Source organism: Oncorhynchus keta, chromosome 30 (genome assembly GCF_023373465.1).
Source record: "Oncorhynchus keta strain PuntledgeMale-10-30-2019 chromosome 30, Oket_V2, whole genome shotgun sequence".
Taxonomy (NCBI): Eukaryota; Metazoa; Chordata; class Actinopteri; order Salmoniformes; family Salmonidae; genus Oncorhynchus; species Oncorhynchus keta.
The window spans coordinates 13,816,212-13,833,117 of NC_068450.1; the positions used below are offsets into that span (position 1 = coordinate 13,816,212).

The 16,906-nt window shown below is 45.2% G+C and overlaps 1 protein-coding gene across 2 annotated transcripts in view; it reads right to left on the reverse strand.

Annotated features, from left to right (window-relative positions):
- Window positions 1-16,906, reverse strand: part of LOC118376821 (FERM and PDZ domain-containing protein 3-like) — a 311,796-nt gene that overhangs the window by 57,834 nt on the left and 237,056 nt on the right. Inside the window, exons 4-7 of one of the 2 annotated variants that reach the window (XM_052487744.1) lie at window positions 12,419-12,531; window positions 11,418-11,578; window positions 11,101-11,203; window positions 5,491-5,536 (exon numbers count right to left, since the gene is read on the reverse strand). In XM_052487744.1, coding sequence (XP_052343704.1) covers window positions 5,491-5,536; window positions 11,101-11,203; window positions 11,418-11,578; window positions 12,419-12,459 — 351 coding nt within the window. In that variant the 5' untranslated portion in view covers window positions 12,460-12,531. Of the gene's footprint in view, window positions 1-5,490; window positions 5,537-11,100; window positions 11,204-11,417; window positions 11,579-12,418; window positions 12,532-16,906 lie in introns of those variants that run through there. The other variant, XM_052487745.1, reaches the window with a different exon arrangement.

A 16,906-nucleotide genomic window follows, 5' to 3' on the forward strand; every position in this document is an offset into this window, starting at 1 on the left:
GTCCTTTGTCCTTTGAAGAATGTCTCTGGTGGTCAATTGGATGCGTTGTAGTAACGTCGTTGTGTGGTAGACGGGATACTCTGTCTGTTCTTTCCTAGTCTGTGTTTGCAGCTGCTGTTGCTAACTCAATGGCTAGGAGGTATCACTTCTGTCGTGAATAAGAGTTCAAAGTTCATTCCATTCTCAACCAAAGCTCACGCTGAGGTTGGCTTAGTTCTGTAGTTGACATGTTAGTCCTTTCTAACGCAGAGGCTGCAGACCTCACGTACTTGGAACAGGAGGTTACATTTTCGTCAAGGCTTTATATAGTGGAGCTAGAAGGGTGTGTCTGAAAAGTTTTATAACCCATGTCTCTTCACAGGGGCGGGCCACTGATTGAGCAGAGCCCTAACCTTATGGAAACCCAAATCTCTCATTTGGAAGCTAAAATTAAATTTAATCTCTTCACCAATAATTTATATTCAAATATTTAAATTGAACAACAATTCCATGTGAATCCTATAACTACAATGTGCAGACTTTCCACTGTAGAGTTTATGTCATCCTATCATTGATGAGAATGTCTCAGATGACAACCGAACTGACATCATATTATAATAATAATAATAATAATATATGCCATTTAGCAGACGCTTTTAACCAAAGCGACTTACAGTCATGTGTGCATACATTCTACGTATGGGTGGTCCCGGGGATCGAACCCACTACCCTGGCGTTACAAGCGCCATGCTCTACCAACTGAGCTACAGAAGGACCATTAAGTACCACCGCATATGTTCAATTGGTCGGATTACCAGAATATAGTTAATTTCCCCCCACCTTCTGATGTTCCCAGAATCTCTATGTTAACCAAGGGATTTTCAAATGTCACATCAGTAGGTTAGAGAGAGGAAAAAGGGGGGAAGAGGTATTTATGACTGTCATAAACCTACCCCAAGGCCAACGTCATGACACTGGTCATCTCTCTGCCTCTGATCTGGTGGACTCACTACACACAAATGCTTTGTTTGTAAATGATGTCTGAGTGTTTGAGTGTGACTCTGGCTATCCGTAAATAACAAAAACAAGAAAATGGTGTCATCTGGTTTGCTTAATATAAGACATTTGAAATGATTTATACTTTTACTTTTGATACTTAAGTATATGTAAAACCAAATACTTTTATGCTTTTACTCAAGTAGTATTTTACTGGGCGACTTTCACTTTTACTTGAGTAATTTTCTATTAAGGTATCTTTACTTTCACTGAAGTATGACAATTCGGTACCCTTCCACCAATGAATGTATGAGCAGTGGCTCATTTGAATATTTGGGGGCGTGCCTAATTCACACAACTGTGGGAAGCATTGGAGTCAACATGGGCCAGCATCCCTGTGGAACACTTTTGACATCCTTCTAGAGTCCATGCCCTGACAAATTGAGGCTGTTCTGAGGGCAAAAGGGGGTTGCACCTCAATATTAGGAAGACGTTCGTAATGTTTTGTACACTCAGTGTAGAGCGTTTTTATAAAGGTTGTATAAAGAACCATGAAAAGAACCATAAAGGGTTGTAAAAGGGTTTTTAATGGTTATTTATTAAGGTCTCTTTAATTAAATGGCCACCGGACTATTTACATTGACCCCCCTCCATTTATTTTGTACACTGTTGCTACTCACTGTTTATTATCTATGCATAGTCACTTCACCGGTCCCTACAAATTACCTACATGTACAAATGACCTGTACCTCTACACACCGACTTGGTACCGGTACCTCCTGTATATAGCCTCCACACTGACTCGGTATCGGTACCCCCTGTATAAAGCCTCCACCCTGACTCGGTACCGTTACCTCCTGTATAAAGCCTCCACACTGACTCGGTACCGTTACCTCCTGTATAAAGCCTCCACACTGACTCGGTACCGTTACCTCCTGTATAAAGCCTCCACCCTGACTCGGTACCGGTACCTCCTGTATAAAGCCTCCACACTGACTCGGTACCGGTACCTCCTGTATATAGCCTCCACACTGACTCGGTACCGTTACCTACTGTATAAAGCCTCCACCCTGACTCGGTACCGTTGCCTCCTGTATATAGCCTCCACACTGACTCGGTACCGTTACCTACTGTATAAAGCCTCCACCCTGACTCGGTACCGTTGCCTCCTGTATATAGCCTCCACACTCACACTGTATATAGTCTTGTTATTGTTATTTTATTGTGTACATTTTTTTATATATTTTTTTACTTTAGTTTATTTGGTAAATATTTTCTTAACTCTTCTTGAACTGCACTGTTGATTAACTTCTTCGAGATAGGGGGCGCTCTTTTAATTTTTGGATAAAAAACGTTCCCGTTTTATACAAGATATTTTGTCATGAAAAGATGCTCGACTATGCATGTAATTGACAGCTTTGGAAAGAAAAAACTCTGACGTTTCCAAAACTGCAAAGATATTATCTGTGAGTGCCCCAAAACTAATGCTACAGGCGAAACCAAGATGAAGTTTCATACAGGAAATGCCCCAGATTCTGAAGGCGCTGTGTTCCAATGTCTCCTCATATGGCTGTGAATGCGCCAGGAATGAGCCTGCCCTTTCTGTCGTTTCTCCAAGGTGTCTGCAGCATTGTGATGTATTTGTAGGCATATCATTGGAAGATTGACCATAAGAGACAACATTTACCAGGTGTCCGCCCGGTGTCCTGTGTCGAAATTATTGCGTAATCTCTAGGTCCATGCGCGTTCCATTTCTTCAGAAGAGAAAGTCAACTGCCACGAAGGATTTATCATCGATAGATATGTGAAAAACACCTTGAGGATTGATTCTAAACATCGTTTGCCATGTTTCTGTCGATATTATGGAGTTAATTTGGAAAAAAGTTAGCGTTTTAATGACTTAATTTTAGTTTTTTTTCTTACCCAAACGTGATGAAGAAAACGGAGCGATTTGTCAACACAAATAATCTTTTTGTAAAAACTGAACATTTGCTATCTAACTGAGAGTCTCCTCATTGAAAACATCTGAAGTTCTTCAAAGGTAAATGTTTTTATTGCATGCTGAATGCCAGGCATAATCCTATGCTAGGCTATCAATACTGTTACACAAATGCTTGTGTAACAGAGATGACAGTGTTGTTAACAAAAGGCTAAGCTTGAGAGCAAATAGATTTATTTAATTTCATTTGCGATTTTCATGAATAGTTAATGTTGCGTTATCTAATGAGCTTGCGGATAGATTCACACAATCATGGATACAGGTTTTATTAGTAGCTAAACGTGACGCAGAAAACAGAGCGATTTGTCCTAAACAAATAATCTTTCAGGAAAAACTGAACATTTGCTATCTAACTGAGAGTCTCCTCATTCAAAACATCCAAAGTTCTTCAAAGGAGGTAAATTATTTTATTTGAATGCTTTACTGGTTTTTGTGAAAATGTTGCCTGCTGAATGCTAACGCTAAATGCTACGCTAGCTATCAATAGCTATCAATACTGTTACACAAATGCTTGTTTTGCTATGGTTGAGAAGCATATTTTTGAAAATCTGAGATGACAGTGTTGTTAACAAAAGGCTTAGCTTGAGAGCTAGCATATTGATTTAATTTAATTTGCGATTTTCATGAATAGTTAACGTTGTGTTATGCTAATGAGCTTGCGGATAGATTTACACAATCCTGGATACAGTTTTTTTTCGTAGCTAAACGTGACGCAGAAAACGGAGCGATCTGTCCTAAACAAATAATATTTCAGGAAAAACTGAACATTTGCTATCTAACTGAGAGTCTCCTCATTGAAAACATCCGAAGTTCTTCAAAGGTAAATTATTTTATTTGAATGCTTTTCTGGTTTTTGTGAAAATGTTGCCGGCTGAATGCTAACGCTAAATGCTACACTAAATGCTACACTAGCTATCAATACGGTTACACAAATGCTTGTTTTGCTATGGTTGAGAAGCATATTTTGAAAATCTGAGATGACAGTGTTGTTAACAAAAGGCTAAGCTTGAGAGCTAGCATATTGATTTCATTTAATTTGCGATTTTCATGAATAGTTAACGTTGCGTTATGGTAATGGGTTTGAGGCTGTAGTCACGATCCCGGATCCGGGATGGCTCGATGCAAGAAGTTAAGGGCTCGTAAGTAAGCATTTCATGGTAAGGTCTACACTTGTTGTATTCAGTGCATGTGACAAATACAATTTGATTTGATTTATAGCACCATACAGGTTCCATGTAGAACCTTGAACCATGTAGAACCTAGAACCTTAAAAATACACTTTTCATACAGCACCAAAAAGGGTTCAGCTATGGTCACAAGCCAAATAACACCTATTTGGCACTGTATAGAACCATTTGTTTTTAGTGTGTTTGAAGAGTACTTACTGACAATCACACGACACACAGTAAAACATAGGGAGGGAGAGAATGAAGGAGAATGAAGGAAAGAGATAATGTGGGAAAGAGATAATGATGGAGAGAGAGAATGAGGGAGAGAGAATGAGAGAGAGAGAGATAATGAGAGATAATGAGAGAGCGAGAGGAGAGAGAGAATGAGGTTAGAGCGAATGAGGGAAAGAGAGAATGACAGAGAGAGAGAATGAGAGAATGAGTGAGAGAGCGAATGAGAGAGAGAGAATAAGAGCAAGGCAGAGAGAGTGTAGGAGGCAGAGAAAGAGAGGGAGGCAGAGAGAGTGAGGGAGGCAGAGAGAGAGAGATGGAGAGCAGTGAGAGAGGGAGGCAGAGAGAGAGGGAGAGCAGAGAGAGGGGGCAGAGAGAGAGGGGGCAGAGAGAGAGGGAGAGAGAAAGGGGGCAGAGAGAGAGGGAGGCTGAGAGAGGGAGAGAGAGGGGGGCAGAGAGAGAGGGAGGCAGAGAGAGGGAGAGAGAGGGGGCAGAGAGTGAGGGAGTCAGAGAGTGATGGGGCAGAGAGAGAGTGGGAGGCAGAGAAAGAGAGGGTGGCAGAGAGAGTGAGGGAGGCAGAGAGAGAGATGGAGAGCAGTGAGAGAGGGAGGCAGAGAGAGAGGGAGAGCAGAGAGAGGGGGCAGAGAGAGAGGGAGAGAGAAAGGGGCAGAGAGAGAGGGAGGCTGAGAGAGGGAGAGAGAGGGGGCAGAGAGTGAGGGAGGCAGAGAGAGAGGGGGCAGAGAGAGAGGGAGGCAGAGAGAGGGAGAGAGAGGGAGGCAGAGAGGGAGAGCAGAGAGACATGGAGGCAGAGAGAGAGGGAGAGCAGAGAGAGAGGGAGGAAGAGAGAGAGGGAGGCAGAGAGAGAGACGGAGGCAGAGAGAGAGGGAGGCAGAGAGAGAGGGAGGCAGAGAGAGACGGAGGCAGAGAGAAAGGGAGGCAGAGAGAGAGGGAGAGCAGAGAGAGAGGGAGGAAGAGAGAGAGGGAGGCAGAGAGAGACGGAGGCAGAGAGAGAGGGAGAGCAGAGAGAACAGGAGAAATGGAGGGATAAAGAGATACAGATAGAGAATGTCAAGGAGAAGGTGAGAGAAACGTTGAGCGGGAGCTGTGTATTGTTACCTGGTGAGGCTGCAGCACAGTGAGAACTATGGAGTCTTTGCAGCATCTATAAAGAGGACAGGCAGCAGACACGAGAGGAGAGAGCAGTATGGAGTGGGTTAGGTAACACTAGAGCTGTGGCTTTGGAAGAAACGGTCGTGTTTTTACCTGCAATACCTTCCTCTCTGTTCTCTATGATTCAATGACTCATCTGTCTCATTATGTTTCCATGGAACACGAGGCTTAGAGACAGACTATTTCCCCATGACTTTAGCCTTCAAACTCACAGAACTATTCCCGCTGTACTGCTGCTGCATTTAATGCAAATATTCTGCTCTTAATGTGTTGTGTGAGTTCACACATTGAATGAGCTAAGAACAACATTTCCTCCAAAGCGTCGTCCTGTCCTAGACCCACATCAGGTGTAGGTTACAGACTCACATCAGGTGTAGGTTACAGACTCAAATCAGGTGTAGGTTACAGACTCACATCAGGTGTAGGTTACAGACTCACATCAGGTGTAGGTTACAGACTCACATCAGGTGTAGGTTACAGACTCACATCAGGTGTAGGTCCTAAACCCACATCAGGTGTAGGTTACAGACTCACATCAGGTGTAGGTTACAGACTCACATCAGGTGTAGGTCCTAGACTCACATCAGGTGTAAGTCCTAGACTCACATCAGGTGTAGGTCCTAGACCCACATCAGGTGTAGGTCCTAGACTCACATCAGGTGTAGGTCCTAGACCCACATCAGGTGTAAGTCCTAGACTCACATCAGGTGTAGGTTACAGACTCACATCAGGTGTAGGTTACAGACTCACATCAGGTGTAGGTCATAGACTCACATCAGGTGTAGGTTATAGACTCACATCAGGTGTAGGTTACAGACTCACATCAGGTGTAGGTTACAGACTCACATCAGGTGTAGGTCATAGACTCACATCAGGTGTAGGTTCTAGACTCACATCAGGTGTAGGTCCTAGACCCACATCAGGTTTAGTAAGTCCTAGACTCACATCAGGTGTAGGTTCTAGACTCACATCAGGTGTAGGTTATAGACACACATCAGGCGTAGGTCCTAGACCCACATCAGGTGTACGTTATAGACTCACATCAGGTGTAGGTTATAGACTCACATCAGGTGTAGGTCCTAGACTCACATCAGGTGTAGGTTCTAGACTCACATCAGGTGTAGGTTATAGACACACATCAGGTGTAGGTTATAGACTCACATCAGGTGTAGGTCATAGACTCACATCAGGTGTACGTTATAGACTCACATCAGGTGTAGGTTATAGACTCACATCAGGTGTAGGTCCTAGACTCACATCAGGTGTAGGTTCTAGACTCACATCAGGTGTAGGTCCTAGACTCACATCAGGTGTAGGTTCTAGACTCACATCAGGTGTAGGTCCTAAACCCACATCAGGTGTAGGATATAGACACACATCAGGTGTAGGTTATAGACTCACATCAGGTGTAGGTCAGAGACTCACATCAGGTGTAGGTTCTAGACTCACATCAGGTGTAGGTCCTAGACTCACATCAGGTGTAGGTTCTAGACTCACATCAGGTGTAGGTCCTAAACCCACATCAGGTGTAGGTTATAGACTCACATCGGGTGTAGGTTATAGACTCACATCAGGTGTAGGTCCTAGACCCACATCAGGTGTACGTTATAGACTCACATCAGGTGTAGGTTATAGACTCACATCAGGTGTAGGTCCTAGACTCACATCAGGTGTAGGTTATAGACTCACATCAGGTGTAGGTCCTAGACTCACATCAGGTGTAGGTTCTAGACACACATCAGGTGTAGGTCCTAAACCCACATCAGGTGTAGGTTATAGACTCACATCGGGTGTAGGTTATAGACTCACATCAGGTGTAGGTCCTAGACCCACATCAGGTGTATGTTATAGACTCACATCAGGTGTAGGTTATAGACTCACATCAGGTGTATGTCCTAGACTCACATCAGGTGTAGGTTATAGACTCACATCAGGTGTAGGTCCTAGACTCACATCAGGTGTAGGTTCTAGACTCACATCAGGTGTAGGTCCTAAACTCACATCAGGTGTAGGTTATAGACTCACATCAGGTGTAGGTTACAGACTCACATCAGGTGTAGGTCCTAGACTCACATCAGGTGTAGGTTCTAGACTCACATCAGGTGTAGGTTACAGACTCACATCAGGTGTAGGTCATAGACTCACATCAGGTGTAGGTTCTAGACTCACATCAGGTGTAGGTTACAGACTCACATCAGGTGTAGGTCCTAGACCCACATCAGGTGTAGGTTATAGACTCACATCAGGTGTAGGTTCTAGACTTACATCAGGTGTAGGTTCTAGACTCACATCAGGTGTAGGTTCTAGACCCACATAATATAATAATATATGCCATTTAGCTGACGCTTTTATCCACAGCGACTTACAGTCATGTGTGCATACATTCTACATATGGGTGGTCCAGGGAATCAGACCCACTACCCTGGCGTTACAAGCGCCATGCTCTACCAACTGAGCCACAGAAGGACCACCAGGTGTAAGTCCTAGACTCACATCAGGTGTAGATTCTAGACTTACATCAGGTGTAGGTTCTAGACTCACATCAGGTGGCGGTCCTAGACTCACATCAGGTGTAGGTTCTAGACTCATATCAGGTGTAGGTCCTAGACTCAAATCAGGTGTAGGTTCTAGACTCACATCAGGTGGCGGTCCTAGACTCACATCAGGTGTAGGTTCTAGACTCATATCAGGTGTAGGTTCTAGACTCACATCAGGTGTAGGTTATAGACTCACATCAGGTGTAGGTTATAGACTCACATCAGGTGTAGGTTCTAGACTCACATCAGGTGTAGGTCCTAGACTAACATCAGGTGTAGGTCCTAGACTCACATCAGGTGTAGGTTATAGACTCACATCAGGAGTAGGTTATAGACTCACATCAGGTGTAGGTCCTAGACTCACATCAGGTGTAGGTTCTAGACTCACATCAGGTGTAGGTTATAGACTCACATCAGGTGTAGGTCAGAGACTCACATCAGGTGTAGGTACTCGACTCACATCAGGTGTAGGTCCTAGACTCACATCAGGTGTAGGTCATAGACTCACATCAGGTGTAGGTTCTAGACTCACATCAGGTGTAGGTTATAGACTCACATCAGGTGTAGGTCCTAGACTCACATCAGGTGTAGGTTATAGACTCACATCAGGAGTATGTTATAGACTCACATCAGGTGTAGGTCCTAGACTCACATCAGGTGTAGGTTCTAGACTCACATCAGGTGTAGGTCCTAGACTCACATCAGGTGTAGGTTCTAGACTCACATCAGGTGTAGGTCCTAAACCCACATCAGGTGTAGGTTATAGACTCACATCAGGTGTAGGTTATAGACCCACATTGGGTGTAGGTTATAGACTCACATCAGGTGTAGGTCCTAGACTCACATCGGGTGTAGGTCCTAGACTCACATCAGGTGTAGGTTCTAGACTCACATCAGGTGTAGGTCCTAAACCCACATCAGGTGTAGGTTATAGACTCACATCAGGTGTAGGTCATAGACTCACATCAGGTGTAGGTTCTAGACTCACATCAGGTGTAGGTCCTAGACCCACATCAGGTGTAGGTTATAGACTCACATCAGGTGTAGGTTATAGACTCACATCAGGTGTAAGTTATAGACTCACATCAGGTGTAGGTCCTAGACTCACATCAGGTGTAGGTTCTAGACTCACATCAGGTGTAGGTCCTAGACTCACATCAGGTGTAGGTCCTAGACTCACCTCAGGTGTAGGTTATAGACTCACATCAGGAGTATGTTATAGACTCACATCAGGTGTAGGTCCTAGACTCACATCAGGTGTAGGTTCTAGACTCACATCAGGTGTAGGTCCTAGACTCACATCAGGTGTAGGTTCTAGACTCACATCAGGTGTAGGTCCTAAACCCACATCAGGTGTAGGTTATAGACTCACATCAGGTGTAGGTTATAGACTCACATCAGGTGTAGGTCATAGACTCACATCAGGTGTAGGTCCTAGACTCACATCAGGTGTAGGTCATAGACTCACATCAGGTGTAGGTCCTAAACCCACATCAGGTGTAGGTTATAGACTCACATCAGATGTAGGTCATAGACTCACATCAGGTGTAGGTTCTAGACTCACATCAGGTGTAGGTCCTAGACCCACATCAGGTGTAGGTTATAGACTCACATCAGGTGTAGGTTATAGACTCACATCAGGTGTAGGTTATAGACTCACATCAGGTGTAGGTCCTAGACTCACATCAGGTGTAGGTTCTAGACTCACATCAGGTGTAGGTTCTAGACTCACATCAGGTGTAGGTTCTAGACTCACATCAGGTGTAGGTCCTAAACTCACATCAGGTGTAGGTCCTAGACTCACATCAGGTGTAGGTTCTAGACTCACATCAGGTGTAGGTCCTAAACCCACATCAGGTGTAGGTTATTGACTCACATCGGGTGTAGGTTATAGACTCACATCAGGTGTAGGTCATAGACTCACATCAGGTGTAGGTTCTAGACTCACATCAGGTGTAGGTCCTAGACCCACATCAGGTGTAGGTTATAGACTCACATCAGGTGTAGGTTATAGACTCACATCAGGTGTAGGTTCTAGACTCACATCAGGTGTAGGTCCTAAACCCACATCAGGTGTAGGTTATAGACTCACATCAGGTGTAGGTTATAGACTCACATCAGGTGTAGGTCATAGACTCACATCAGGTGTAGGTCTTAGACCCACATCAGGTGTAGGTTATAGACTCACATCAGGTGTAGGTTATAGACTCACATCAGGTGTAGGTTATAGACTCACATCAGGTGTAGGTTCTAGACTCACATCAGGTGTAGGTTCTAGACTCACATCAGGTGTAGGTTCTAGACTCCCATCAGGTGTAGGTCCTAGACCCACATTGGGTGTAGGTTATAGACTCACATCAGGTGTAGGTCCTAGACTCACATCAGGTGTAGGTCCTAGACCCACATCAGGTGTAGGTTATAGACTCACATCAGGTGTAGGTTATAGACTCACATCAGGTGTAGGTTATAGACTCACATCAGGTGTAGGTCATAGACTCACATCAGGTGTAGGTTATAGACTCACATCAGGTGTAGGTCCTAGACTCACATCAGGTGTAGGTTATAGACTCACATCAGGTGTAGGTCATAGACTCACATCAGGTGTAGGTCCTAGACCCACATCAGGTGTAGGTTATAGACTCACATCAGGTGTTGGTTATAGACTCACATCAGGTGTAGGTCATAGACTCACATCAGGTGTAGGTCCTAGACTCACATCAGGTGTAGGTTATAGACTCACATCAGGTGTAGGTCATAGACTCACATCAGGTGTAGGTCCTAGACCCACATCAGGTGTAGGTTATAGACTCACATCAGGTGTAGGTCCTAGACCCACATCAGGTGTAGGTTATAGATGAACAACAACCGAGAGACACATAGCTTTGGATTCTTCTCCTCCACTCATTCCTTACCCCCCCAACCCCTCGCTCTACCGTCCTCGCCAAACCAACCACCCCTCGACCTCCCCCATCCTCCCCCCTCCATCCACCCTCCTCTGTGGTGATATAAAGGATGTTACCTTACAAGGTCTATGACTCTCTCCCGGGAAGCCTCGCTCACCACCTCCTCATTGATGGCCAGGATCTGGTCTCCAGGGAGAAGCTTGCCGATGGACGGGCCGTCTGGGACAGCACGCACACACACGCACGCGCGCACACACACACACACACACACACACACATACACACACACACACACGCAGAGGGACACTTAGTCTATGTGTAACAGACGGACATACAGTAGTAGACATCAAACTGAAAACACTCACATCGTCTCTCCATCTATCTCTCACTCTATCGGTCTCGCTCACACACACACACACAGATCCCTGCCTACCTGCAGAGACAGAGCGCACGATGACTGGTCTCTGGCTGCCTGCTATGAATCCGAAGCCTTGGCTGGGGTGGCGCTGAATGCAGACCTGTCGAGCTGAAGCTGGGCCAGGAGTCAGGCTACCACTGTCCATACCATCCTGGCTCTCTTCTAACATCGCAGGGCTGCACCGGGAACACACACACACACACACACACACACACACACACACACACACACACACACACACACACACACACACACACACACACACACACACACACACACACACACACACACACACACACACACACACACACACACACACACACACACACACACACACACGTTTAGATGCAAAAATAAAATAAAAAGTGTGTATGTGTCTGTGACTCATTATGTTCCTTATGTAGGGTATATATGGGGTAGTAAATGTCCTATGTAGGGTGTATATGGGGTAGTAAATGTCCTATGTAGGGTATATATGGGGTAGTAAATGTCCTATGTAGGGTGTATATGGGGTAGTAAATGTCCTATGTAGGGTGTATATGGGGTAGTAAATGTCCTATGTAGGGTGTATATGGGGTAGGAAATGTCCTATGTAGGGTTTATATGGGGTAGTAAATGTCCTATGTAGGGTGTATATGGGGTAGTAAATGTGCTATGTCGGGTGTATATGAAGTATGAAATGTCCTATGTAGGGTGTATATGGGGTAGTAAATGTGCTATGTAGGGTGTATATGAAGTATGAAATGTCCTATGTAGGGTGTATATGGGGTAGGAAATGTCCTATGTAGGGTGTATATGGGGTAGTAAATGTCCTATGTAGGGTGTATATGAAGTATGAAATGTCCTATGTAGGGTGTATATGGGGTAGGAAATGTCCTATGTAGGGTATATATGGGGTAGTAAATGTCCTATGTAGGGTATATATGGGGTAGTAAATGTCCTATGTAGGGTGTAAGTCAAGTACACCATGTAATAATGTGTTTGTGGGCCCTACATAGGGAGGAAGTGTAGTGTACCTGTCACATGTGTTTGTGTGTCCATCCTGGACCTTGGCCATCCCCTGAGAGGAGGGAGGAGCATGGGGTGGGGTCTCACAGCATGGAGATCGCTCTGATTCTCAATCATTCACCTGAGAGGAGAGAGGATGGATGGAGAGGGAGAGTAGGGAGGGGGGGGGGGGGAGAAGGATGAAGGGAGGGGGGATGGGGGGTAGGGCATTATATATGAGATGAAGGGGGGAGAAAGAAAGATGAAGGGAGGAGGGATGGGGGTAGGGCATTATATACGAGATGAAGTGGGGAGAAAGAAGGATGAAGGGAGGAGGGATGGGGGTAGGGCATTATATACGAGATGAAGTGGGGAGAAAGACGGATGAAGGGAGGAGGGATGGGGGTAGGGAATTATATACGAGATGAAGGGGGAAAAGGAAGGGAGGAGGAAATACAATTATAGATTGACCTAGGAGCGATCAGAACACTGATGTCAATTCCAACAGAGCCTATAATATTGAACGCACTCTACATGTTGCTGAGTAAAATACTGAATTGGTATAAGCCAGGGGTATTCAACTCTGACACCACGAGGTCCAGAACCCGCTGCTTTTTTGTTCTACCTGATAATTCATTACATCCACCTGGTGTCTCAGGTCGAAATCAGTGCCTGATTAGAGGGGAATCACCCACCTGGTGTCCCAGGTCGAAATCAGTGCCTGATTAGAGGGGAATCACCCACCTGGTGTCCCAGGTCTAAATCAGTGCCTGATTAGAGGGGAATCACCCACCTGGTGTCCCAGATCTAAATCAGTGCCTGATTAGAGGGGAATCACCCACCTGGTGTCCCAGGTCTAAATCAGTGCCTGATTAGAGGGGAATCACCCACCTGGTGTCCCAGGTCTAAATCAGTGCCTGATTAGAGGGGAATCACCCACCTGGTGTCCCAGGTCTAAATCAGTGCCTGATTAGAGGGGAATCACCCACCTGGTGTCCCAGGTCTAAATCAGTGCCTGATTAGAGGGGAATCACCCACCTGGTGTCTCAGGTCTAAATCAGTGCCTGATTAGAGGGGAATCACCCACCTGGTGTCCCAGGTCTAAATCAGTGCCTGGTTAGAGGGGAATCACCCACCTAGTGTCCCAGGTCTAAATCAGTGCCTGATTAGAGGAGAATCACCCACCTGGTGTCCCAGGTCTAAATCAGTGCCTGATAAGAGGGGAATCACCCACCTGGTGTCCCAGGTCTAAACCAGTGCCTGATTAGAGGGGAATCACCCACCTGGTGTCCCAGGTCTAAATCAGTGCCTGATTAGAGGGGAATCACCCACCTAGTGTCCCAGGTCTAAATCAGTGCCTGATAAGAGGGGAATCACCCACCTGGTGTCCCAGGTCTAAACCAGTGCCTGATTAGAGGGGAATCACCCACCTGGTGTCCCAGGTCTAAATCAGTGCCTGATTAGAGGGGAATCACCCACCTAGTGTCCCAGGTCTAAATCAGTGCCTGATTAGAGGGGAATCACCCACCTGGTGTCCCAGGTCTAAATCAGCCCCTGGTTAGAGGGGAATCACCCACCTGGTGTCCCAGGTCTAAATCAGCCCCTGGTTAGAGGGGAATCACCCACCTGGTGTCCCAGGTCTAAATCAATGCCTGATTAGAGGGGAATCACCCACCTGGTGTCCCAGGTCTAAATCAGCCCCTGGTTAGAGGGGAATCACCCACCTGGTGTCCCAGGTCTAAATCAGTGCCTGATTAGAGGGGAATCACCCACCTGGTGTCCCAGGTCTAAATCAGTGCCTGATTAGAGGTGAATCACCCACCTGGTGTTCCAGGTCTAAATCAATGCCTGATTAGAGGCGAATCACCCACCTGGTGTCCCATGTCTAAATCAGTGCCTGATTAGAGGGGAATCACCCACCTGGTGTCCCAGGTCTAAATCAGTGCCTGATTAGAGGGGAATCACCCACCTGGTGTTCCAGGTCTAAATCAGTGCCTGATTAGAGGGGAATCACCCACCTGGTGTCCCAGGTCTAAATCAGTGCCTGATTAGGGGGGAATCACCCACCTGGTGTCCCAGGTCTAAACCAGTGCCTGGTTAGAGGGGAATCACCCACCTGGTGTCCCAGGTCTAAATCAGTGCCTGATTAGAGGGGAATCACCCACCTGGTGTCCCAGGTCTAAATCAGTCCCTGATTAGAGGGGAATCACCCACCTGGTGTCCCAGGTCTAAATCAGTGCCTGATTAGAGGGGAATCACCCACCTGGTGTCCCAGGTCTAAATCAGTGCCTGATTAGAGGGGAATCACCCACCTGGTGTCCCAGGTCTAAATCAGTGCCTGATTAGAGGGGAATCACCCACCTGGTGTCCCAGGTCTAAATCAGTGCCTGATTAGAGGGGAATCACCCACCTGGTGTCCCAGGTCTAAATCAGTGCCTGATTAGAGGGGACAATGGAAAAAAGCAGTGGAACTGTCTTGGAGGTCCAGAGTTCAGTTTGAGGGGTATAATCTATTATATTATATTCTAGGCTATTTGTTGTAATGAGACCATCAGCCATTTTCTTTCAAGCACAATTTGTGGTCCGGCCACAGAACAGCATGGCTTCTACACAGGGGCAAGAATCACTATTGTGAAGTTGAAAGTAGCAATTTCACAGAACACGCAAACCTTTGTCTGCGTCCCAAATGGCTCCCTATTCCCATAGGGCTCTGGTCAAAAGTAGTGCACTACATTGGGAATAGGGTGCAATTTGAGACACAACCTCAGTCTCAGTCACAGTCTTCAAAACACACATCTCCAACACACTCAACATATTGTGTTGTAGTTTCTTCCAAAGCTACTGACTCCAGATATAAAAACCCAGGTGGTAACTGAAGAAGAAGGAGAGTGAAAGAGGATCTGGGGATCTGAACAGAGAGATGGAGTGTTTAGGCCTTATTAAATATATCTCTCAGAAAGCAAAACACTTCAAATCTGCGTATGCCAGGACAACTGACTGAACCTTGCATCTGATGGCTCTGGTGATGAAGAGGCAGCTGAAGTCAACAACAACAACAGTCAAAGACTGGGCTCATGTCAAACAACACATTCTCATTTTCAGATGCCTGCGTGGGAGTTAGAGGTAGAGGGAGGGAGATAGAAAGAGGATACAGAGATAGAGAGAGATAGAAAGAGGATACACAGAGATGGAGAGAGATAGAAAGAGAGCGGTATAGTATTATTTTATCTCATGTTAGTGAGCTGCATATTCCGACAGTGTCTGCCTGAAGATGAGACACTGATTAGAATTTGAATGGGACATGTTGCATCAGACGGACAGAGAGAGGGAGAAATATATAACAGAGAGGGAGATAGAGACAGAAAGAGAGAGATAAGGAAAAGCTCATCGTTATTCAGATACTGTTGATCCATTATGCACACAGTGTCTGGTCTGTGGAGAGGCATGGATAAATACAGAGATGACAAGCCATCAATAACATGGGGCACAGATGAGTCAATGGTTGATATTTATGTTCTGTCACATTTATTTTTCCTGATAACGACAGAACGGCATTGGGAGAAAATGTCACCTCTCCAATCACAACAGAGCATTAATGGTCCCTGACTAATCTATGACAGGCGATCAATTGACGATTGATATTCGTTTCAATGATCTCTCATCAAGGGATAGACTCATTATAGCAGTTTGATAAGAATGAACTAAGGTGATTAAAGGTGGTGTTCCAAATTACACCATTTTCCCTTTATAGTGTCCTACTTTTATATGGAATGTGGTGGTATTTGGGAGGAAGACATAGCACAATATAAACCCAGCTAGTACATTTGGTTTTTTGTAAGTTGTAGGAACGTATGTTTTTGGTTTCACATTGGTTGTTGGAATGAAGCATACGTTTCCTGACTGGTAAAACAGAACTTTTTTTTTTTTAAACGTTCTGAGAACAGAAGTGATAATTTCATTTGTTCTGGGAATGTTTATTTTTAGGTTGCAGGGAGGTTCTGAGAACCTTGTACAATGCTCAAGTCCTGACATTCCCACAGAAGAAGGTTGTTTCAACGTTCTTGGAACAATTTGAGAACATTCCCAATGTTACTCCTAGAATATTAAAACAAGGCAACAGTAAGCATGTCGTCCCCCACAAATGACGTAGGTAACTAGACATTGTTTGCTGGGATGTTGTTTTCAGAAACTTGTGAAACTCCTCATGAATAATGTGTATTGTTTATGGTAATTCAGGCTGAAGGGTGAAGGTATTTAAATCTGAACTGTAGCATAGACTCTCTTTGATTCTGTGTATGAAGCATCATCAGGTGTTGCAAAACCTACTCATATTTTGTGATTACGCATTTATGACTAAGCAGCCTATAGCAGTCATAATGTAATTGTTCTCTCTCTCTCTCTCTCTCTCTCTCTCTGCACCCTGCCACTTCACACAGATCTTTCTCCCTCCCCTTTTCTCTGCTCGCTTTTCACTGTCGGTAGGGAAGGACACCCATTCTGTTGTGCCATCATGGAGC